This window comes from Salvelinus fontinalis, chromosome 7, assembly GCF_029448725.1.
Source record: "Salvelinus fontinalis isolate EN_2023a chromosome 7, ASM2944872v1, whole genome shotgun sequence".
In the NCBI taxonomy this organism is placed as follows: Eukaryota; Metazoa; Chordata; class Actinopteri; order Salmoniformes; family Salmonidae; genus Salvelinus; species Salvelinus fontinalis.
The window spans coordinates 9081036-9107759 of record NC_074671.1 but is presented as its reverse complement, the minus strand read 5'-3'; the positions used below and the strand labels follow the sequence as shown (position 1 = coordinate 9107759).

At 42.3% G+C, this 26724-nt stretch overlaps 1 protein-coding gene across 1 annotated transcript in view; it reads left to right on the top strand.

Annotated features, from left to right (window-relative positions):
• The window catches only part of LOC129858890 (netrin-G1-like), a 106070-nt gene that overhangs the window by 61912 nt on the left and 17434 nt on the right, over positions 1–26724 (top strand). Inside the window, exon 4 of the mRNA XM_055928127.1 lies at positions 1368–1412. Coding sequence (XP_055784102.1) covers positions 1368–1412 — 45 coding nt within the window. The remainder of the gene's footprint in view (positions 1–1367; positions 1413–26724) is intronic.

Sequence of the window (26724 nt, the reverse complement as noted above, 5' to 3'; positions counted from 1 at the left end):
CCCTCGGATCTACCCTCGGATCTACCATCAGAACAGAAAACACTGTTTCATATTGTTGTTTGAAAGTACATGAATTCTTTATTGACCTTTCTTCAACTTTATTTCAGGTTTATTAAGCCAGCCAGAATCGCCCTAATGCAGCCATTAAAGCAAAATATGCGCATATATATATATATATACATATATATATACATACATATATATGCATATATATATATATATATATATATATATATGTTTTTATCTGAGCTCTGCAAGATTTCATTTCATTATGAGAGCATTGAGTATAAGATGTCACATTTAGAGCGTCTTAACTGAATTCAAACACGTGGCCATTATTAATGTGCAACTTATTTAGAACTGACATGACATTCTATGTAGTTGATCAGTTGTGGAATTGTCTTGGAGAGGGTTTGGATAGTCATATGTATAGTCATATGGATAGTCTATGTGCCTGAGTGCATGCATACCCAAAAACTTTATCCTAAACGCATAACCCTTATCTTTAACCAAACCTGAATGTATTTCAAATGATTAGTCACGCCACACAGTATGGCTCACTATCCAATCACACGGTAGTTAAATTGCTTGCTGTGACACCACTGGACACTAATGATCACATGACTACACATGACCACACTGACATCATGGATACTGCAACACGGAGACTTATTGCTGTTTTAAACGAACGATTACAATAGTAGAACAAGTAACAAGACCTTCCTTCTGTCTCGGCTTGACTCAACCCTGCTCCTTCACCCAACCGACCACAACCAACAAACACCACCAGTCATTTCCCCATCACAGAAATACAGAATTGTATGTAATGACGTTACATCACAATTCTCAGTCATTCCAATTCCTAACACACCACATGATTTATTCCTCGTGATTCCTGTAATTAGATATTGATTGCATTCATTTGATAAACTCAACAAAATGCCTGTGACACTTAAACCAACCCGCCATGTTTGCATCAGTTATTATCCCACTACATATCAGACAGAATCTCAAGTAGAGACTGTTGTTTGTTAAATATTTGTTTCTTTGTTTATGTTTATCCATCATTGCCATCGATGCACACACTCAAGTGAGCCATGAAACTACACAATTAAATCCAATGTCCCTGGGACGTCATCTGTGACATGGTCTGGGACTGGTGTTGGGATGCATCTAATGCTTGTCCCTGTACAGGCTTGTCAGTCATTCTGTTGTTCTGAGTTGTTCTGAGTAAAGCCGATGTGTCTAGTTGTCTACATATGCCCCACCAGTCAACCTGTATTTTAACTTCTAGTACTGTTAATGAATCTGATGTCCACTATAGCCATTGCACCTAATAACGTATGGTTTCTCCCGATTGCATGCAGTTCGGCCGAATGTCTCATCCCTAGGTGTTGCTAACCGAAACCAAGGTAGGCTATACCTCCCACTAAGATTAAACATATCTCTTTACAGATATTCCTCAAATATATAGTAGTCATACAGTGACTAGCTGTGACAGTTGAGGCCAGATCCACCAGGATGGAGCTTTTCCTGCCTACAGTTCATCTGTGTTAAAACCTTTAATGATACAGATTTGTTTTTAAAGAAACACAAATATATACAGTATATATATTTTTTTTTCTTTATTCACTCTCTCTTTTTTTTGTGAAAGAGTGAAAAGAGGACACCTTCAAAACAGGGAATTAGATTTTCTGGCGTAGTCGGCAGACATGGATGTGCTGCAACACTCTGTGACTCCATTACAATATCCCCCTCTCCCCCCCCCCCCCCCCCCCACTTGAGCCCCACAGATGCTGAATCTCTCCACGAGAGCAGTATAAAGATAGGCTCTATCTCTCTTTCTCTCCCTCTCCCTCTCTTTCTTCTATCCCGTTTCAATATACCTTTGCTTATCCTCTCCATTTTAATTATGCGTGGCGCTTCTAGGGATTCAAAAATTCTATCTGGGCTTGGTGGAAGAAAAGAGGGAGGGTTCACGGAGCGGTTTATGTAGATTGATTTCTGGCAAACTCAAGTTAATCCAGTGTGCAGATGTGCTGTGGATGTGGCGACCGTCTTGGAAAAAATCTGCCCCTGTATTTCCATGGAGAGCTCTAGCCAAGCAGATGTAGAGGTATAGAAGCCAGAGTGTGCTATACGGTATGTGTCTTGGATTTATATCTGGCGAGAACATTGTGAGAGGGACTAAGGCAGTTTCTTTGTTTGTTATCGGATGGCGGAGAGATGCATGGAGCAGTGGTATGGTTGTGTGGTGCTGGTACTGGTGGTGCCGGTACGTCAGGAGAATGTAACACCACAACACTACTGGTCATCTGTCAGGAGAATGTAACAACACAACACAACACTACTGGTCATCTGTCAGGAGAATGTAACAACACAACACTACTGGTCATCTGTCAGGAGAATGTAACACCACAACACTACTGGTCATCTGTCAGGAGAATATAACAACACAACACTACTGGTCATCTGTCAGGAGAATGTAACAACACAACACTACTGGTCATCTGTCAGGAGAATGTAACAACACAACACTACACTACTGGTCATCTGTCAGGAGAATGTAACAACACAACACTACTGGTCATCTGTCAGGAGAATGTAACAACACAACACTACTGGTCATCTGTCAGGAGAATGTAACAACACAACACTACTGGTCATCTGTCAGGAGAATGTAACAACACAACACTACACTACTGGTCATCTGTCAGGAGAATGTAACAACACAACACTACTGGTCATCTGTCAGGAGAATGTAACAACACAACACTACTGGTCATCTGTCAGGAGAATGTAACAACACAACACTACTGGTCATCTGTCAGGAGAATGTAACAACACAACACTACTGGTCATCTGTCAGGAGAATGTAACAACACAACACTACTGGTCATCTGTCAGGAGAATGTAACAACACAACACTACTGGTCATCTGTCAGGAGAATGTAACAACACAACACTACTGGTCATCTGTCAGGAGAATGTAACAACACAACACTACTGGTCATCTGTCAGGAGAATGTAACAACACAACACTACTGGTCATCTGTCAGGAGAATGTAACAACACAACACTACTGGTCATCTGCCAGGAGAATGTAACAACACAACACTACTGGTCATCTGTCAGGAGAATGTAACAACACAACACTACTGGTCATCTGTCAGGAGAATGTAACAACACAACACAACACTACTGGTCATCTGTCAGGAGAATGTAACAACACAACACTACTGGTCATCTGTCAGGAGAATGTAACAACACAACACTACTGGTCATCTGTCAGGAGAATGTAACAACACAACACTACTGGTCATCTGTCAGGAGAATGTAACAACACAACACTACTGGTCATCTGTCAGGAGAATGTAACAACACAACACTACTGGTCATCTGTCAGGAGAATGTAACAACACAACACTACTGGTCATCTGTCAGGAGAATGTAACAACACAACACTACTGGTCATCTGTCAGGAGAATGTAACAACACAACACTACTGGTCATCTGTCAGGAGAATGTAACAACACAACACTACTGGTCATCTGTCAGGAGAATGTAACAACACAACACAACACTACTGGTCATCTGTCAGGAGAATGTAACAACACAACACAACACTACTGGTCATCTGTCAGGAGAATGTAACAACACAACACTACTGGTCATCTGTCAGGAGAATGTAACAACACAACACTACTGGTCATCTGTCAGGAGAATGTAACAACACAACACTACTGGTCATCTGTCAGGAGAATGTAACAACACAACACAACACTACTGGTCATCTGTCAGGAGAATCTAACAACACAACACATCACTACTGGTCATCTGTCAGGAGAATGTAACAACACAACACTACTGGTCATCTGTCAGGAGAATGTAACAACACAACACTACTGGTCATCTGTCAGGAGAATGTAACAACACAACACTACTGGTCATCTGCCAGGAGAATGTAACAACACAACACTACTGGTCATCTGTCAGGAGAATGTAACAACACAACACTACTGGTCATCTGTCAGGAGAATGTAACAACACAACACTACTGGTCATCTGCCAGGAGAATGTAACAACACAACACTACTGGTCATCTGTCAGGAGAATGTAACAACACAACACTACTGGTCATCTGCCAGGAGAATGTAACAACACAACACAACACTACTGGTCATCTGTCAGGAGAATGTAACAACACAACACTACTGGTCATCTGCCAGGAGAATGTAACACCACAACACTACTGGTCATCTGCCAGGAGAATGTAACAACACAACACAACACTACTAGTCATCTGCCAGGAGAATGTAACAACACAACACTACTGGTCATCTGTCAGGAGAATGTAACAACACAACACTACTGGTCATCTGTCAGGAGAATGTAACAACACAACACTACTGGTCATCTGCCAGGAGAATGTAACAACACAACACTACTGGTCATCTGCCAGGAGAATGTAACAACACAACACAACACTACTGGTCATCTGTCAGGAGAATGTAACAACACAACACTACTGGTCATCTGTCAGGAGAATGTAACAACACAACACTACTGGTCATCTGTCAGGAGAATGTAACAACACAACACTACTGGTCATCTGTCAGGAGAATGTAACAACACAACACAACACTACTGGTCATCTGCCAGGAGAATGTAACAACACAACACTACTGGTCATCTGCCAGGAGAATGTAACAACACAACACTACTGGTCACCTGTCAGGAGAATGTAACAACACAACACAACACTACTGGTCATCTGTCAGGAGAATGTAACAACACAACACAACACTACTGGTCATCTGTCAGGAGAATGTAACACCACAACACTACTGGTCATCTGTCAGGAGAATGTAACAACACAACACTACTGGTCATCTGTCAGGAGAATGTAACAACACAACACTACTGGTCATCTGTCAGGAGAATGTAACAACACAACACTACTGGTCATCTGTCAGGAGAATGTAACAACACAACACTACTGGTCATCTGTCAGGAGAATGTAACAACACAACACTACTGGTCATCTGTCAGGAGAATATAACAACACAACACTACTGGTCATCTGTCAGGAGAATGTAACAACACAACACAACACTACTGGTCATCTGTCAGGAGAATGTAACAACACAACACTACTGGTCATCTGTCAGGAGAATGTAACAACACAACACTACTGGTCATCTGTCAGGAGAATGTAACAACACAACACTACTGGTCATCTGCCAGGAGAATGTAACAACACAACACTACTGGTCATCTGTCAGGAGAATGTAACAACACAACACTACTGGTCATCTGTCAGGAGAATGTAACAACACAACACTACTGGTCATCTGTCAGGAGAATGTAACAACACAACACTACTGGTCATCTGTCAGGAGAATGTAACCACACAACACTACTGGTCATCTGTCAGGAGAATGTAACAACACAACACAACACTACTGGTCATCTGTCAGGAGAATGTAACAACACAACACTACTGGTCATCTGTCAGGAGAATGTAACAACACAACACTACTGGTGATCTGTCAGGAGAATGTAACAACACAACACTACTGGTCATCTGCCAGGAGAATGTAACAACACAACACTACTGGTCATCTGTCAGGAGAATGTAACAACACAACACTACTGGTCATCTGTCAGGAGAATGTAACAACACAACACAACACTACTGGTCATCTGTCAGGAGAATGTAACAACACAACACTACTGGTCATCTGTCAGGAGAATGTAACAACACAACACTACTGGTCATCTGTCAGGAGAATGTAACAACACAACACTACTGGTCATCTGTCAGGAGAATGTAACAACACAACACTACTGGTCATCTGTCAGGAGAATGTAACAACACAACACTACTGGTCATCTGTCAGGAGAATGTAACAACACAACACTACTGGTCATCTGTCAGGAGAATGTAACAACACAACACTACTGGTCATCTGTCAGGAGAATGTAACAACACAACACTACTGGTCATCTGTCAGGAGAATGTAACAACACAACACTACTGGTCATCTGTCAGGAGAATGTAACAACACAACACAACACTACTGGTCATCTGTCAGGAGAATGTAACAACACAACACAACACTACTGGTCATCTGTCAGGAGAATGTAACAACACAACACTACTGGTCATCTGTCAGGAGAATGTAACAACACAACACTACTGGTCATCTGTCAGGAGAATGTAACAACACAACACTACTGGTCATCTGTCAGGAGAATGTAACAACACAACACAACACTACTGGTCATCTGTCAGGAGAATCTAACAACACAACACATCACTACTGGTCATCTGTCAGGAGAATGTAACAACACAACACTACTGGTCATCTGTCAGGAGAATGTAACAACACAACACTACTGGTCATCTGTCAGGAGAATGTAACAACACAACACTACTGGTCATCTGCCAGGAGAATGTAACAACACAACACTACTGGTCATCTGTCAGGAGAATGTAACAACACAACACTACTGGTCATCTGTCAGGAGAATGTAACAACACAACACTACTGGTCATCTGCCAGGAGAATGTAACAACACAACACTACTGGTCATCTGTCAGGAGAATGTAACAACACAACACTACTGGTCATCTGCCAGGAGAATGTAACAACACAACACAACACTACTGGTCATCTGTCAGGAGAATGTAACAACACAACACTACTGGTCATCTGCCAGGAGAATGTAACACCACAACACTACTGGTCATCTGCCAGGAGAATGTAACAACACAACACAACACTACTGGTCATCTGCCAGGAGAATGTAACAACACAACACTACTGGTCATCTGTCAGGAGAATGTAACAACACAACACTACTGGTCATCTGTCAGGAGAATGTAACAACACAACACTACTGGTCATCTGCCAGGAGAATGTAACAACACAACACTACTGGTCATCTGCCAGGAGAATGTAACAACACAACACAACACTACTGGTCATCTGTCAGGAGAATGTAACAACACAACACTACTGGTCATCTGTCAGGAGAATGTAACAACACAACACTACTGGTCATCTGTCAGGAGAATGTAACAGCACAACACTACTGGTCATCTGTCAGGAGAATGTAACAACACAACACAACACTACTGGTCATCTGCCAGGAGAATGTAACAACACAACACTACTGGTCATCTGCCAGGAGAATGTAACAACACAACACTACTGGTCACCTGTCAGGAGAATGTAACAACACAACACAACACTACTGGTCATCTGTCAGGAGAATGTAACAACACAACACAACACTACTGGTCATCTGTCAGGAGAATGTAACACCACAACACTACTGGTCATCTGTCAGGAGAATGTAACAACACAACACTACTGGTCATCTGTCAGGAGAATGTAACAACACAACACTACTGGTCATCTGTCAGGAGAATGTAACAACACAACACTACTGGTCATCTGTCAGGAGAATGTAACAACACAACACTACTGGTCATCTGTCAGGAGAATGTAACAACACAACACTACTGGTCATCTGTCAGGAGAATATAACAACACAACACTACTGGTCATCTGTCAGGAGAATGTAACAACACAACACAACACTACTGGTCATCTGTCAGGAGAATGTAACAACACAACACTACTGGTCATCTGTCAGGAGAATGTAACAACACAACACTACTGGTCATCTGTCAGGAGAATGTAACAACACAACACTACTGGTCATCTGCCAGGAGAATGTAACAACACAACACTACTGGTCATCTGTCAGGAGAATGTAACAACACAACACTACTGGTCATCTGTCAGGAGAATGTAACAACACAACACTACTGGTCATCTGTCAGGAGAATGTAACAACACAACACTACTGGTCATCTGTCAGGAGAATGTAACCACACAACACTACTGGTCATCTGTCAGGAGAATGTAACAACACAACACAACACTACTGGTCATCTGTCAGGAGAATGTAACAACACAACACTACTGGTCATCTGTCAGGAGAATGTAACAACACAACACTACTGGTCATCTGTCAGGAGAATGTAACAACACAACACAACACTACTGGTCATCTGTCAGGAGAATCTAACAACACAACACATCACTACTGGTCATCTGTCAGGAGAATGTAACAACACAACACTACTGGTCATCTGTCAGGAGAATGTAACAACACAACACAACACTACTGGTCATCTGTCAGGAGAATGTAACAACACAACACTACTGGTCATCTGTCAGGAGAATGTAGCAACACAACACTACTGGTCATCTGTCAGGAGAATGTAACAACACAACACTACTGGTCATCTGTCAGAAGAATGTAACAACACAACACAACACTACTGGTCATCTGTCAGGAGAATGTAACAACACAACACTACTGGTCATCTGTCAGGAGAATGTAACAACACAACACTACTGGTCATCTGTCAGGAGAATGTAATAACACAACACTACTGGTCATCTGTCAGGAGAATATAACAACACAACACAACACTACTGGTCATCTGTCAGGAGAATGTAACAACACAACACTACTGGTCATCTGTCAGGAGAATATAACAACACAACACAACACTACTGGCCATCTGTCAGGAGAATATAACAACACAACACAACACTACTGGTCATCTGTCAGGAGAATGTAACAACACAACACTACTGGTCATCTGTCAGGAGAATGTAACAACACAACACTACTGGTCATCTGTCAGGAGAATGTAACAACACAACACTACTGGTCATCTGCCAGGAGAATGTAACAACACAACACTACTGGTCATCTGCCAGGAGAATGTAACAACACAACACTACTGGTCATCTGTCAGGAGAATGTAACAACACAACACTACTGGTCATCTGTCAGGAGAATGTAACAACACAACACTACTGGTTATCTGTCAGGAGAATGTAACAACACAACACTACTGGTCATCTGTCAGGAGAATGTAACAACACAACACTACTGGTCATCTGTCAGGAGAATGTAACAACACAACACAACACTACTGGTCATCTGTCAGGAGAATGTAACAACACAACACTACTGGTCATCTGTCAGGAGAATGTAACAACACAACACTACTGGTCATCTGTCAGGAGAATGTAACAACACAACACTACTGGTCATCTGTCAGGAGAATGTAACAACACAACACTACTGGTCATCTGCCAGGAGAATGTAACAACACAACACTACTGGTCATCTGCCAGGAGAATGTAACAACACAACACTACTGGTCATCTGTCAGGAGAATGTAACAACACAACACTACTGGTCATCTGTCAGGAGAATGTAACAACACAACACTACTGGTCATCTGTCAGGAGAATGTAACAACACAACACTACTGGTCATCTGCCAGGAGAATGTAACAACACAACACTACTGGTCATCTGTCAGGAGAATGTAACAACACAACACAACACTACTGGTCATCTGCCAGGAGAATGTAAGAACACAACACTACTGGTCATCTGTCAGGAGAATGTAACAACACAACACTACTGGTCATCTGTCAGGAGAATGTAACAACACAACACTACTGGTCATCTGTCAGGAGAATGTAACAACACAACACTACTGGTCATCTGTCAGGAGAATGTAACAACACAACACAACACTACTGGTCATCTGCCAGGAGAATGTAACAACACAACACTTCTGGTCATCTGTCAGGAGAATATAACAACACAACACAACACTACTGGTCATCTGTCAGAAGAATGTAACAACACAACACTACTGGTCATCTGTCAGGAGAATGTAACAACACAACACACCACTACTGGTCATCTGCCAGGAGAATGTAACAACACAACACTACTGGTCATCTGTCAGGAGAATATAACAACACAACACAACACTACTGGTCATCTGCCAGGAGAATGTAACAACACAACACTACTGGTCATCTGTCAGGAGAATGTAACAACACAACACAACACTACTGGTCATCTGTCAGGAGAATGTAACAACACAACACTACTGGTCATCTGTCAGGAGAATGTAACAACACAACACTACTGGTCATCTGTCAGGAGAATGTAACAACACAACACTACTGGTCATCTGTCAGGAGAATGTAACAACACAACACTACTGGTCATCTGTCAGGAGAATGTAACAACACAACACTACTGGTCATCTGTCAGGAGAATGTAACAACACAACACTACTGGTCATCTGTCAGGAGAATGTAACAACACAACACTACTGGTCATCTGTCAGGAGAATGTAACAACACAACACTACTGGTCATCTGTCAGGAGAATGTAACAACACAACACTACTGGTCATCTGTTAGGAGAATGTAACAACACAACACTACTGGTCATCTGTCAGGAGAATGTAACAACACAACACTACTGGTCATCTATCAGGAGAATGTAACAACACAACACTACTGGTCATCTGTCAGGAGAATGTAACAACACAACACTACTGGTCATCTGTCAGGAGAATGTAACAACACAACACTACTGGTCATCTGTCAGGAGAATGTAACAACACAACACTACTGGTCATCTATCAGGAGAATGTAACAACACAACACTACTGGTCATCTACATTGTGAAGACAATATCATTTTGTTTTACCTCTTTTTTCTTCCAAATGGTAAACCTGAGTAGATTCCAGGCAACATGATATGACAGACTGCATCTGTAACAGTCAGGGTAACCACACTGTATGCCACATTAGTAAGATGTTCCTACAATGCAATGAAAGTGAAAACATTGTGGGTATTAATTCCTCTAATATTTGAAGTCTCAGAATATAACATGAAATATATAATCTATATATAGATATATTTATATATCTATATATATAGCATCACCTATCTCACTCTTTATTTAATAATTCATATCAGACCATTTTTCTGGCTGTTTGTTTGAACCTTTTTAGTACAATAGGAATGTGTATGATGCTTAGTGCTTTAAGCCCTTAAAACTTTATATTATTTAATGTTTAACAAAAAATATCATGCTTTTGTTTATTTATGTGTTTATTTGTTTTTCTTCTTTTTGTTTTATTTGTCTAGTAGCTCATCAAGTTGATTTGTCAACTGTCCCTTCAGATCAAGTTACAAACAGCAAGCGAGGTATGAGGTCCTCAGATTCATACAGTTCTCCCTGTGTCAGCTGTTGTCCAAACCCCCACTGTATGAATCTACATTGGACACTGTAGGTACCTGGCCCCAACCCTGTAGTACCTTCACAGTACTAATACACAACTATCCCCCTGAAAAGAATCTCCTGTATATAGAAAGAATGGAGTTTGCTTTGCGGTATGGACATGTGGTACACACTTTCCATAAAGGTGTAGGTTGTGTAATCGTATGTCTATCTGGAGCTAGTTTAATTGTTACAAGTGATATTGAATACACTTATTCACAGTGCAAAATAATAGGGAAGCTCTGTAACATATGTAATGGCTCACGTTACAAATATTCTAGAATATGTTTCATAAATGTTACTTTAGTCATGATAAATCATGTAACCGTATTTTTCAATCAGGAAGAGTTTTGATGTTCTAAGAGCAGGGTTTTAAAGCAGATAGCAGAGACATTCTGAACACTTAAATGAACTATGCAACTTGGCAACAACTAGACCAGCACAGGATTCTCTACCGTGGATAGAGTTGAGTAGGCTAGCTAGGCTACTGTCTTCCGTTTTCAAAGCTCTATGCCTCTTGTGGTGACCGACTGAGAGACCTTACCTCAATCCAGACCTTAATAAGCACAATCCCTCCTAAAAGCCCCTGTAGCTCAGAGAGAACTATCTGTCTGTCAAACTGCCTCTATCTGTCTAACTGCTTGTAGCTCAGAGAGGTCTGTCTGTCTGTCTAACTGCCTGTAGCTCAGAGAGGTCATCTGTCATCTGTCTGTCTGTCTGTCTAACTGCCTGTAGCTCAGAGAAGACTGTCTGTCTGTCAAACTGCCTCTGTCTGTCTAACTGCCTGTTGTTCAGAGAGGACTGTATGTCTGTCTAACTGCCTGTAGCTCAGAGAGGTCATCTGTCATCTGTCTGTCTGTCTAACTGCCTGTAGCTCAGAGAAGACTGTCTGTCTGTCAAACTGCCTCTGTCTGTCTAACTGCCTGTAGCTCAGAGAGACTGTTTGTCAAACGTCCTGTAGCTCAGAGCGGACTGTCTGTCAAACTGCCTGTAGCTCAGAGAAGACTGTCTGTCTGTCTAACTGCCTGTAGCTCAGAGCGGACTGTCTGTCAAACTGCCTGTAGCTCAGAGAAGACTGTCTGTCTAACTGCCTGTAGCTCAGAGCGGACTGTCTGTCAAACTGCCTGTAGCTCAGAGAAGACTGTCTGTCTAACTGCCTGTAGCTCAGAGCGGACTGTCTGTCTAACTGCCTGTAGCTCAGAGCGGACTGTCTGTCAAACTGCCTGTAGCTCAGAGAAGACTGTTTGTCAAACGTCCTGTAGCTCAGAGCGGACTGTCTGTCAAACTGCCTGTAGCTCAGAGAAGACTGTCTGTCTGTCTAACTGCCTGTAGCTCAGAGCGGACTGTCTGTCAAACTGCCTGTAGCTCAGAGAGGACTGTCTGTCTGTTTAACTGCCTGTTGATCAGAGAGGACTGTCTGTCTGTTTAACTGCCTGTAGCTCAGAGAGACTGTCTGTCTGTCAAACTGCCTGTTGTTCAGAGAGGACTGTCTATCTGTCAAACTGCCTGTAGCTCAGAGAGGACTGTCTGTCTGTCAAACTGCCTGTTGTTCAGAGAGGACTGTCTGTCTGTCTAACTACCTGTTGTTCAGAGAGGACTGTCTGTCTGTCTAACTGCCTGTAGCTCACAGAGGACTGTCTGTCTGTTTAACTGCCTGTTGTTCAGAGAGGACTGTCTGTCTGTCTAACTGCCTGTTGTTCAGAGAGGACTGTCTGTCTGTCTAACTGCCTGTTGTTCAGAGAGGACTGTCTGTCTGTCTAACTGCCTGTTGTTCAGAGAGGACTGTCTGTCTGTCTAACTGCCTGTTGATCAGAGAGGACTGTCTGTCTGTTAAACTGCATGTAGCTCACAGAGGACTGTCTGTCTAACTGCCTGTTGTTCAGAGAGGACTGTCTGTCTGTCTAACTGCCTGTTGTTCAGAGAGGACTGTCTGTCTGTCTAACTGCCTGTTGATCAGAGAGGACTGTCTGTCTGTTAAACTACCTGTCTGACTCTATGGCTAATCTGGGCAGACTAGGTGTCACACACAAGGTTGATCTGGAACGGGTCCTTCTGTGATTGGCATACCTGCCTGACGTTGTGTGACTAGTCAGTAGATACAACACACAGTAGATCAAATCAACTCGTCTAGATGTACATTTCAGAGTGTGGAGATACACACTTACACCTTGCCCATGTTGAGAATTACATCCCCCGGCTCGACTCGTCAGTTTTTTTTTGGTCCTGTGTCGTACTGTGTGTTCCAGCCCCCCCCCCCCCCCCCTCCCCCGTGGAAACCCAGTTTCTAAGTCAGAATCCTTCCATTGTGGTGTGCTTGAAGCTTGAAGCGAACGTCTCGTACTCTCTCCCTCTTAACAACAAGCTTTTCCATAGCCCCGGGGTGGACTGATGTCTAATGCTCTCTACTCCTCATCACCTAACAATCGCCTCAACCTCAACCCCCATCTCTCCATCCTAACCTGGCATGTGACGGTGTCTCCTCGCTCTACCTTGCTACTACCACCAGCGCCACTCGTCGTAGCACACAACCTAACCCAACCCCACCTCAAAAATGACGCCTTTGTCTCACTCCACCTTTCCTTCTTTGCAAGACTGCGAATGCTTCGGCCACTCCAAGCGCTGCAGCTACATCGAGCTGCTAAACTCTGTCATTTGCGTGAGTTGTAAACACAACACAAGGGGCCAGCACTGCCAGGATTGCAAGCAGGGCTTCTACCGAAATAACTCTGCAGAGCTGGAAGATGAGAATGTGTGTCTAGGTCAGTTCCCTCACCACTGTCATCATCAGCACTGCTCATACCAGCTAATCTTCCACATGACCCCACCACGTTTACACCACCCTATGACCCTCACCGTTCACCTTTCAAACGTTTACCATAGTGCCTCAAAACTTCAAACCTTCAAACCTTCATGTCTCGTGTTTTTCAACATCTCTTTTCTTGTTGCTGTCTTGGTCCCGTCTTCCTCACTTTCTTCTGTCCATGTGATTGTGACATCACTCACTTCCTTCTCCACAGGGCCTATGTTTTAAATCAGCTGTTAGTCATCACAATCATTATACTTGACCATTTTAAAGAGTATTACCCAGAAATCTGTACCGTTACCCTCTTTTTTCAAACTGACTTGACTATTTACAGATTATATTATGGCGTCAGGATGGTATTGAAGCTGTCTATGTAATGGCAGGCGTTTTATTTCCCTTCTTTTAGAAGCAACGGATCATTCCACATGCTGATAATGTATTTTTCACAAATAACCACAAACAGGAAGCTGTTCTTCACACGTTTAACTCCATGCATATTATATATCCTCAAACAGGAAGCTGTTCTTCACCTTTAACTCCATGCATATTCTATAACCACAAACAGGAAGCTGTTCTTCACACGTTTAACTCCATATGTATTCTATATCCTCAAACAGGAAGCTGTTCTTCACACGTTTAACTCCATGCATATTCTATAACCACAAACAGGAAGTTGTTCTTCACACGTTTAACTCCATATATATTCTATATCCTCAAACAGGAAGTTGTTCTTCACATGTTTAACTCCATGCATATTCTATAACCACAAACAGGAAGCTGTTCTTCACATGTTTAACTCCATATATATTCTATATCCTCAAACAGGAAGTTGTTCTTCACACGTTTAACTACATAAATATTCTATATCCTCAAACAGGAAGTTGTTCTTCACACGTTTAACTCCATGCATATTCTATAACCACAAACAGGAAGCTGTTCTTCACGTTTAACTCCATGCATATTCTATATCCTCAAACAGGAAGTTGTTCTTCACATGTTTAACTCCATGCATATTCTATAAACACAAACAGGAAGCTGTTCTTCACATGTTTAACTCCATGCGTATTCTGTAACATCAAACAGGAAGCTGTTCTTCACTCGTCTTCCTCACTTTCTTCTGTCCATGTGATTGTGACATCACTCACTTCCTTCTCCACAGGGCCTATGTTTTAAACCAGCTGTTAGTCATCACAATCATTATACCATTTTAAAGAGTATTACCCAGAAATCTGTACCGTTACCCTCTTTTTTCAAACTGGCTTGACTATTTACAGATTATATTATGGCGTCAGGATGGTATTGAAGCTGTCTATGTAATGGCAGGCGTTTTATTTCCCTTCTTTTAGATGCAATGGATCATTCCACATACTGATAATGTATTTTTCATAAATAACTGCAAAAAGGAAGCTGTTCTTCACACGTTTAACTCCATGCATATTATATATCCTCAAACAGGAAGCTGTTCTTCACACGTTTAACTCCATGCATATTCTATAACCACAAACAGGAAGTTGTTCTTCACACATTTAACTCCATGCATATTCTATAACCACAAACAGGAAGTTGTTCTTCACACGTTTAACTCCATGCATATTCTATATCCTCAAACAGGAAGTTGATCTTCACACGTTTAACTCCATGCATATTATATAACCACAAACCGGAAGCTGTTCTTCACGTTTAACTCCATGCATATTCTATAACCACAAACAGGAAGCTGTTCTTCACGTTTAACTCCATGCATATCTTATAACCTCAAACAGGAAGCTGTTCTTCACACGTTTAACTCCATGCATATTCTATAACCACAAACAGGAAGTTGTTCTTCACACGTTTAACTCCATGCATATTCTATATCCTCAAACAGGAAGTTGTTCTTCACACGTTTAACTCCATGCATATTCTATAACCACAAACAGGAAGTTTTTCTTCACACGTTTAACTCCATGCATATTCTATAACCACAAACAGGAAGTTGTTCTTCACACGTTTAACTCCATGCATATTCTATAACCACAAACAGGAAGTTGTTCTTCACACGTTTAACTCCATGCATATTATATAACCACAAACCGGAAGCTGTTCTTCACGTTTAACTCCATGCATATTCTATATCCTCAAACAGGAAGTTGTTCTTCACACGTTTAATTCCATGCATATTCTATAACCTCAAACAGGAAGTTGTTCTTCACACGTTTAACTCCATGCATATTATATAACCACAAACCGGAAGCTGTTCTTCACGTTTAACTCAATGCATATTCTATAACCACAAACAGGAAGCTGTCCTTCACGTTTAACTCCATGCATATTCTATAACCACAAACAGGAAGCTGTTCTTCACGTTTAACTCCATGCATATTCTATATCCTCAAACAGGAAGTTGTTCTTCACACGTTTAACTCCATGCATATTCTATATCCTCAAACAGGAAGTTGTTCTTCACACGTTTAACTCCATGCATATTCTATATCCTCAAACAGGAAGCTGTTCTTCACATGTTTAACTCCGTGCATATTCTATAACTACAAACAGGAAGTTGTTCTTCACACGTTTAACTCCATGCATATTCTATAACCACAAACAGGAAGTTGTTCTTCACACGTGTAACTCCATGCATATTCTATATCCTCAAACAGGAAGCTGTTCTTCACATGTTTAACTCCGTGCATATTCTATAACTACAAACAGGAAGTTGTTCTTCACACGTTTAACTCCATACCTATTCTATAACCTCAAACAGGAAGTTGTTCTTCACACGTTTAACTCCATGCATATTATATAACCACAAACCGGAAGCTGTTCTTCACGTTTAACTCCATGCATATTCTATAACCACAAACAGGAAGTTGTTCTTCACACGTTTAACTCCATGCATATTCTATATCCTCAAACAGGAAGTTGTTCTTCACACGTTTAACTCCATGCATATTCCATAACCTCAAACAGGAAGTTGTTCTTCACACGTTTATCTCCATGCATATTCTATATCCTCAAACAGGAAGTTGTTCTTCACACGTTTAACTCCATGCATATTCTATAACCTCAAACAGGAAGTTGTTCTTCACACGTTTAACTCCATGCATATTATATAACCACAAACCGGAAGCTGTTCTTCACGTTTAACTCAATGCATATTCTATAACCACAAGCAGGAAGCTGTCCTTCACGTTTAACTCCATGCCTATTCTATAACCACAAACAGGAAGCTGTTCTTCACGTTTAACTCCATGCATATTCTATATCCTCAAACAGGAAGTTGTTCTTCACACGTTTAACTCCATGCATATTCTATATCCTCAAACAGGAAGTTGTTCTTCACACGTTTAACTCCATGCATATTCTATATCCTCAAACAGGAAGCTGTTCTTCACATGTTTAACTCCGTGCATATTCTATAACTACAAACAGGAAGTTGTTCTTCACACGTTTAACTCCATGCATATTCTATAACCACAAACAGATAGTTGTTCTTCACACGTGTAACTCCATGCATATTCTATATCCTCAAACAGGAAGTTGTTCTTCACACGTTTAACTCCATATCTATTCTATAACCTCAAACAGGAAGTTGTTCTTCACACGTTTAACTCCATGCATATTATATAACCACAAACCGGAAGCTGTTCTTCACGTTTAACTCCATGCATATTCTATAACCACAAACAGGAAGTTGTTCTTCACACGTTTAACTCCATGCATATTCTATATCCTCAAACAGGAAGTTGTTCTTCACACGTTTAACTCCATGCATATTCTATAACCTCAAACAGGAAGTTGTTCTTCACACGTTTATCTCCATGCATATTCTATAACCACAAACAGGAAGCTGTTCTTCACGTTTAACTCCATGCATATCCTATAACCTCAAACAGGAAGCTGTTCTTCACATGTTTAACTCCATGCATATTCTATGGTAGGCCCCTGTGTTGTGTACCATCATGTGACATGGCAACATTTTATCCTATATTTTAAGCCTTTTTCCCAAAATGAGAATTACACCAAAAAACAACGTCTCAAAATGTCTGAGGACATCTGACATAAAAGGAAAGAAGAGGCGGTTTGATGAAAACATGTGAATATATCCAGGCATGTTACATGACTGCGCAAAACACAGGGTCCTATAAGACATGTCAGCATGAGAGTTGCCTCAACGTTATGTATCGATACTGTAGGCTTTACCGTATACTTTCCAACATTTCTTTCCATCTGTGTTAGTGTTTCGGGACCCTGCAACACCCTGCCCAGAGCGCCCTACTGTAGAATAAACACGTTGATACAATACACCCTTGTATTACCAGAGTTGGTGTCAATTCCATTTCAATTCCAGTCCATTCAGGAAATACACTGAAATTCAAATTCTCTTCAATGCTTTTCAAATAGGACAATTTAGAATTGGAATTTGGTTTACTTTATGAAATTTACCGGAATTGACCCCGATCATGTTGAATACAACCTAGAATACACCTCTGGAAAATGGAAAATAGTAAACCGACCTTCCACCCCATATCCAGGTGTTTCTTCCTGCTCGAAAGGGGAGTCTAATGAGCTCACACACTCCACACGTCAGCCCTGAGGTGACGAAGGTGGCACTTGGTGCATATGTCACGTGCTAGGCCCAATGCTGTCCAGGAATAGCAGTGAAATCCCATCAGAAACCTTTATAGACGCCATCTGAAATGACATCTTATTCCCTATATAGTGCACTACTTTTGACCTCATCCCTATAGGCAATAGAGTGACATTTCGAACCCAGATATATCTTACAAAAAGCTTCAATAGCTATGCAGAAAACATGCAGATAGGGAAAGAAGAGTTTTGTAAGGCTTATATGCTCACAAACAGGATTTGGAAAGACCTTTAAATGTTAAAGGCCATTTTAGGTGTGGCTGATGATGGTTGCTTCATTTTGTCAACACATTATTTTACCCAGATAATGTCCAGTTGAGGTATTAGTCAAATAAGCAGTATACAAAAAAACACATTTGCCCTGTAGTTTTATCAAGTCAACCTATGGGTTTTCAGCAGGGTTATATTCCCATGTAATATAAGTGGGGCACCACACATATGGAATCATGTAGTAACCAAAAAAGTGTTAAACAAATCAAAATAGAATAGATTCTTCAAAGTAGCCACCCTTTGCCTTGATGACAGCTTTGCAAACTCTTGGCATTCTCTCAACCAGCTTCATGTGGTAGTCACCTGGAATGCATTTCAATTAACAGGTGTGCCTTGTTAAAAGTTTATTTGTGGAATTTCTTTCCTTCTTAAAGCGTTTGAGCCAATCAGTTGTGTTGTGACAAGGTAGTGGTAGTATACAGAAGATAGTCCTCTTCAGTAAAAGACCAAGGCCATATTATGGCAAGAACAGCTCAAATAAGCGAAGAGAAATGATAGTCCGTCTGTCACGATCGTCGTAAGAACATTCGGACCAAAGCGCAGCTTGAAATCGGTTCAACATTTTTATTATAAGTGAACTGCACAACAAAACAATAAAGAATAAACGACACGTGAAGCTATGGAGTGCTCACCGGCAACTACACATAAACAAGATCCCACAAAAACCATTGGGGAAATGGCTGCCTAAATATGATCCCCAATCAGAGACAACGCTAAACAGCTGCCTCTGATTGGGAACCATACCAGGCCAACGTAGAAATGAAACAACCTAGATTACCCACCCTAGTCACACCCCAACCTAACCAACAAAGAGAATACAAAGGCTCTCTATGGTCAGGGCGTGACACCGTCATTACTTTAAGACATGAAGGTCACTCAATTCGGAAATTTCGAAAACCATCAAGCACTATGATGAAACTGGCTCTCATGAGGACGGCCACAGGAAAGGAAGACCCAGAGTTCTCTCTGCTGCAGAGGATAAGTTCATTAGAGTTACCACCCTCAGAAATTGCAGCCCAAATAATTTCTTCACATAGTTCAAGTAACAGACACATCTCAACATCAACTGTTCAGAGGAGACTGCGTGAATCAAGCCTTCATGGTCGAATTGCTGCAAACACTACTAAAGGACACCAATAAGAAGAAGAGACTTGCTTGTGCCAAGAAACACGAGCAATGGACATTAGACCGGTGGAATCTGTCTTTTGGTTTGATGAGTGCAAATTGGAGATTTTTGGTTCCAACTGCCGTGTCTTTTTGAGACGCAGAGTAGGTGAACGGATGATCCCGCATGTGTGGTTCCCACTGTGAAACATGGAGGAGGAGGCGTGATGGTGTGGGGGTGCTTTGCTGGTGACACTGTCAGTGATTTATTTAGAATTCAAGGCACACTTAACCAGCATGGCTACCACAGCATTCTGCAATGATGCACCATCCCATCTGGTTTGTGCTTAGTGGGACTATAATTTGTTTTTCAACAGGACAATGACCCAACACACCTCCAGGCTGTGTAAGGGCTATTTGACCAATATGGAGAGTGATGGAGTGCTGCATCAGATGACCTGGCCTCCGCAATCACCCGACCTCAACCCAATTGAGATGGTTTTAGATTAGTTGGACTGCAGAGTGAAGGAAAAGCAGCCAACAAGGGCTCAGCATATGTGGGAACTCCTTCAAGACTGTTGGAAAAGCATTCCTCATGAAGCTGGTTGAGAGAATGCCAAGAGGGTGCAAAGCTGTCATCAAGGAAAAGGGTGGCTAAAAATAAAGAAAAGCCCTTGAATGAGTGGGTGTGTCTAAACTTTTGACTGGTACTGCATATTACAGTACAACAATGCCCATTTCAATGTTCCCGTGCCGCTTTAGACACATTTCAAACTTTCTCTGAATCATACTTGACAAGTCCAGGCTTTGTAATCCCTCATCCCTATGACATCTCTATCTACTATCTCTGTCCCACCTTCTCTGTCGTCATGGTTTCCCTCTAACTTTCACATCAGAAAAAACTTGTCAGAGAGAAAATGTGTAGACTTAATGTCATGTCCTTTTTTCAAATGTGGCTACCATATTTAAGAAAATAAGGTTTTGCTTATATCATTGTAAATGTAACTTGTTAAAATGCCAAAAATGTGTAAATTATCCATACATGTCTCATGTTCTTCAATCACTCCTTTTCTTAATATCTCCTCACTACTTTTGAAATGGTAACATTTCTTCTGTAAGTGATAGTATTTATTCTCTAAGTGATATCTTGCTTAGAAAGAGATGTCTGTTACGCAGTGATAGTATTCATTCTCTAAGTGATATGTTGCTTAGAAAGAGATGTCTGTTACGCAGTGATAGTGTAAGGTAAGATCCTCTGCTGTAAGAAGCCAAATCACCACCCTGTTCTCCAGCATGTTTGTGCCTTGTTTCTACAGGCTGTAGTTGTAATCCCTCTGGCTCAGACAGTGTTCGCTGTAATGGCACAGGATTTTGTAAATGTAAGTCGGGAACTACAGGGGCTAAATGTCGAGATTGTCTGCCGGGATATTTGTGGGACAATGGCTGCAAATGTAAGTAGAACCACACCCCTCTTGTAACTCTGCTCGGACCCCAACCAGTACCTCTCGCTATCTCTCTACTGTATCTCTACCTCTATCTCTGTCTATCTACTGTATCTCTACCTCTATCTCTCTACTGTATCCCTACCTCTATCGCTATCTCTACTGTATCTCCACCTCTATCTCTGTCTATCTACTGTATCTCTACCTCTATCGCTATCTTTCAACCTCTATCACTCTACTGTACCTCTACCTCTATCACTATCTCTCTACTGTATCTCTACCTCTATCGTTATCTCTACTGTATCTTTACTTCTATCGCTGTCTCTCTAGCTTATCTCTACTTCTATCGTTGTCTCTCTACTGTATTTCTACTGTATCTCTACCTCTGTCGCTATCGCTCTACTGTGTCGCCACCTGTATAGTTATCTCTCTACTGTGTCTCTACCTCTATCGCTATCTCTCTTCCTCTACCTCTATCGCTTTCTCTCTACTGTATCTCCACATCTATCCCTATCTCTACTGTATCTATACCTCTATTACTATCTCTACTCTACCTTTTCCTCTATCGCTGTCTCTCTGCTGTATCTCTACCTCTATCGCCGTCTCTCTACCTCTGTATCTACCTCTATCGCCGTCTCTCTACTGTATCTCGTCATCTATCACTGTCTCTCTACTGTATCACTACCTTTATCGCTGTCTGTCTTCCTCTGTCACTATCTCTCTACTCTATCTCTACTGTATCTTTACCTCTATTGCTGTCTCTCTACTGTATGTATACCTCTATCGCCGTATCTCTACCTCTATTGCTGTCTCTTTACTGTATCTCTACCTCTATCGCCGTCTCTCTACCTCTGTATCTACCTCTATCGCCGTCTCTCTACTGTATCTCTACCTCTATCGCCGTATCTCTACCTCTATTGCTGTCTCTTTACTGTATCTCTACCTCTATCGCCGTCTCTCTACCTCTGTATCTACCTCTATCGCCGTCTCTCTACTGTATCTCTACCTCTATTGCTGTCTCTTTACTGTATCTCTACCTCTATCGCCGTATCTCTACCTCTATTGCTGTCTCTTTACTGTATCTCTACCTCTATCGCCGTCTCTCTACCTCTGTATCTACCTCTATCGCCGTCTCTCTACTGTATCTCTACCTCTATTGCTGTCTCTTTACTGTATCTCTAACTCTATCGCTGTCTCTCTACTGTATCTCTACCTCTGTTGCTGTCTCGCTACTTTATCTCTACCTCTATTGCTATCTCTCTACTGTATCTCTACCTTTATCGCTGTCTGTCTTCCTCTGTCGCTCTCTCTACTGTATCTCTACCTCTATCGCTGTCTCTCTTCTGTATCTCTACCTCTATTGCTATCTCTCTACTGTATCTCTACTTTTATCGCTGTATGTATTCCTCTATCGCTATCTCTACTCTATCTTTACTGTATCTTTACCTCTGCCGCTGTCTCTCTACTCTATCTCTATCTCTACCTCTATCGCTATCTCTTTACTGCATCTCATCCTCTATCGCTGTCTCTCTACTGTATCTCTACCTCTATCACTATCTATTTTCTGTATCTCTACCTCTATCACTATCTATTTTCTGTATCTCTACCTCTATCACTATCTCTCTACTGCATCTCTACCTCTATCGCTGTCTCTCTACTGTATCTCTACCTCTATCACTATCTCTTTCTCTATCATTACCTACTTTCTCCTTTTTGCTGCCACCGCTTGGACTTGTAGGCATGTTCAGCCTGAACTGTCCCCTCTAATGCGGGGAGTAGACCTATAGATTTAACCCTGACTAACATTGACTAACCAGAAATTAGCTGCTTTTCAATTATTCACCCTGAATTTAAGACTCAAGGTTGTGCCTCTTTAAATGCAGAGATTTAGACCTAAAACATTTTCTCTCGCTTTCCACTGTTCGATGCTTTGAATTCAGTTATTCAGTTGAAACCTAGAACCCAACAGATGAGCTAAAATTGACTGGCTGTAGCATGACAGGGACTGCTGAGGAGCAGCCCTCTCCCTCTCTCCACCATCACTGTCTGCTTTACCCTCATGTCCAGATAATGCTTGCCAATGCCAACATTTAGCTACTCCACTGCTTAAGTGCCAGTGTGTGTCCCAGCAGTTTCTATTTACAGGCAAAGTAGAGAAGGGATTGCATAGGTCACTGAATTATTCTACTTATGTAGAGTGCCTGATACAATCAATGTGGGTTTGCTGATCCACAGGCTTCATCAAACAGGTCAACCTCTCACTGGATGTTTTAACTTTTTCACCATAACCAACAGGCTACCTTTTCAGCAGCGCTTGCTTGGCACTAAACTGACAATGGAGAGCCTGTATCACTCTTACAGGGTTAATGAAGACAGTTTATCCCTCTTACAGGGTTAATTAAGACAGTTTATCCGTGTGACTGGCAGCATTCGCACCATCACAATCACACATGCATTGTGGGTAGCAGAATGATGGTGCTGTAGGGATGGGCTGCCGTCTTATCGGCTCTTAACCAACCATGCTAATTTGTTAGTTTTGTTTTGTATGTAATGTTACTGCTACCATCTCTAGTGGCGGAAAAGAGCTTCTGGACATCATAGCTGTGGTTACTCACCTCAAATTGGACAAAGATTATTCCTACAATGAGTCGGATGGGAGGGAGATACTACAGACACCCGACCAGGCCCAGATCCCCGGCATTCGCGGGAGAAGAAAACTGAGATTTTGCGGAAAAAGACCAGGGTGCCTTGTGAGGATCAGGTGGCGAGTGGCTAATCTGCCTTTCGTCCGTTCAATCGTTGGAAAATAAATGGGACAAACTGAAAACACATATATCCTACTGACGGGACATTAAAAACTGTAATATCTTATGTTTCACCGAGTTGTGACTGAACAACGACATCAGGAACATACAGCTGGTGGGTTATACACTCTATCGGCAGGACAGAACAGCAGCATCTGGTAAGACACGGGGCGGGGGCCTCTGCATATATGTAAACAACAGCTGGTACACGATATCTAAGGAAGTCTCGAGGTTTTGCTCGCCTGATAAGCTGAAGACCACACTATCTACCTAGAGAGTTTTCATCTGTATTTTTCCTAGCTGTCTACATACCACCACAGACCGAATCTGGCACTAAAACCGCACTCAATGAGCTGTATACCGCCATAAGCAAACAGGAAAACGCACATCCAGAGGCAGTGCTCCTAGTGGCCGGGGATTCTAATGCAGAGAAACTTAGTTATACCAAATTTCTATCAGCATGTTAAATGTGCAACCAGAGGAAAACAGAGACTACCTTTACTCCACACATAGAGATGCGTACAAAGCTCTCCCTCACCCTCCATTTGGCAAATCTGACCATAATTATATCCTCCTGATTCCTGCTTACAAGCCAAAATTAAAGCAGGAAGCACCAGTGACTAAATCAATAAAAAAAGTGGTCAGATGAAGCAGATGCTAAGCTACAGGACTGTTTTTCTAGCACAGACTGGAATATGTTCCGGGATTCCTCCGATGGCATTGATGAGTAAACCACATCAGTCATTGGCTTTATCAATAAGTGCATCAAGGACGTCGTCTCCACAGTGACCGTACGTACATACCCTAACCAGAAGCCATGGATTACAGGCAACATTCGCACTGAGCTAAAGGCTAGAGCTGTGCTTTCAAGGAGCGGGACTCTAACCTCGGAAGCTTATAAGAAATCCCGCTATGCCCTCCGATGAACCATTAAACAGGGAAAGAGTCAATACAGGACTAAGATCGAATAATACTACACCGGCTCTGACGCTCGTTGGATGTGGCAGGGCTTGCAAACTATTACAGACTACAAAGGAAGCACAGCCGAGTGCTGCCCAGTGGCACGAGCCTACCAGACAAGCTAAATCACTTCTTGCTCACTTCGAGGCAAGTAACACTGAACCATGCAAGAGCCTGCTGTTCCGGACAACTGTGTGATCACGCTGCAGTCGATGTGAGTAAGACCTTTAAACAGGTCAACAGTCACAAGGTCGCAGGGCCAGACGGGTTACCAGGACGTGTACTCTGAGCATGCTTTGACCAACTGACAAGTGTCTTCACTGACATTTCAACCTCTCCCTGTCTGAGTCTGTAATACCAACATGTTTCATGCAGACCACCATAGTCCCTATGCCCAAGAAACACTAAGGTAACCTGCCTAAATAACCATTAAATGCTTTGAAAGGCTGGTCATGGTTCACATCAACACCATTATCCCAGAAACCCTAGACACACTCCAATTTCCATACCACACCAACAGATCCATTGATGATGCAATCTCTATTTCACTCCACACTGCCCTTTCTCACCTGGACAAAAGGAACAACTATGTGAGAATGCTATTCATTGACTACAGCTCAGCGTTCAACACCATAGTGCCCTCAAAGCTCATCACTAAGCTAAGGACGCTGGGGCTGAACACCTCCCTCTGCAACTGGATCCTGGACTTCCTGTCGGGCCACCCCCAGGTGGTGAGGGTAGGTAACAGCACATCCGCCACGCTGATTCTCAACACAAGGGCCCCTCAGGCGTGTGTTCTCAGTCCCCTCCTGTACTCCCTGTTCACTCATGACTGCACGGCCAGGCATGACTCCAACACCATCATTAAGTTAGCTGATTACACAACAGTGGTAGGCCTGATCACCGATAACGACCAAACAGCCTATAAGGAGCAGGTCAGAGACCTGACCTTCTGTTGCAAAGACAACCTCTCCCTCAACGTGATCAAGACAAAGATGATTGTGGACTACAGGAAAAGGAGGACCGAGCACACCCCCATTCTCATCGACGGGGCTGTATTGGAGCAGGTTGAGAGCTTCAAGTTGTTTGGCGTCCACATCACCAACAAACTAACATCGTCCAAACACACCAAGACAGTCGTGAAGAGGGCACGACAAAACCTCAGGAGACTGAAAAGATTTGGCATGAGTCCTCAGATCCTCAAAAAGTTTTACAGCTGCACCATCGAGAGCATCCTGACTGGTTGCATCACTGACTGGTATGGAAAATGCTCTGCCTCCGACCGCAAGGCACTACAGGGGGTAGTGCGAAGGGCCCAGTACATTACTGGGACCAAGCTTCCTGCCATCCAGGACCTCTATACAAGGCGGTGTCAGAGGAAGGCCCTAAAAACTGTCAAAGACTCCAGCCACCCTAGTCATAGACTTTACTCTCTGCTACCGCACGGCAAGCAGTACCGGAGCGCCAAGTCTAGGTCCAATAAGCTTCTAAACAGCTTCTACCCCCAAGCCATAAGA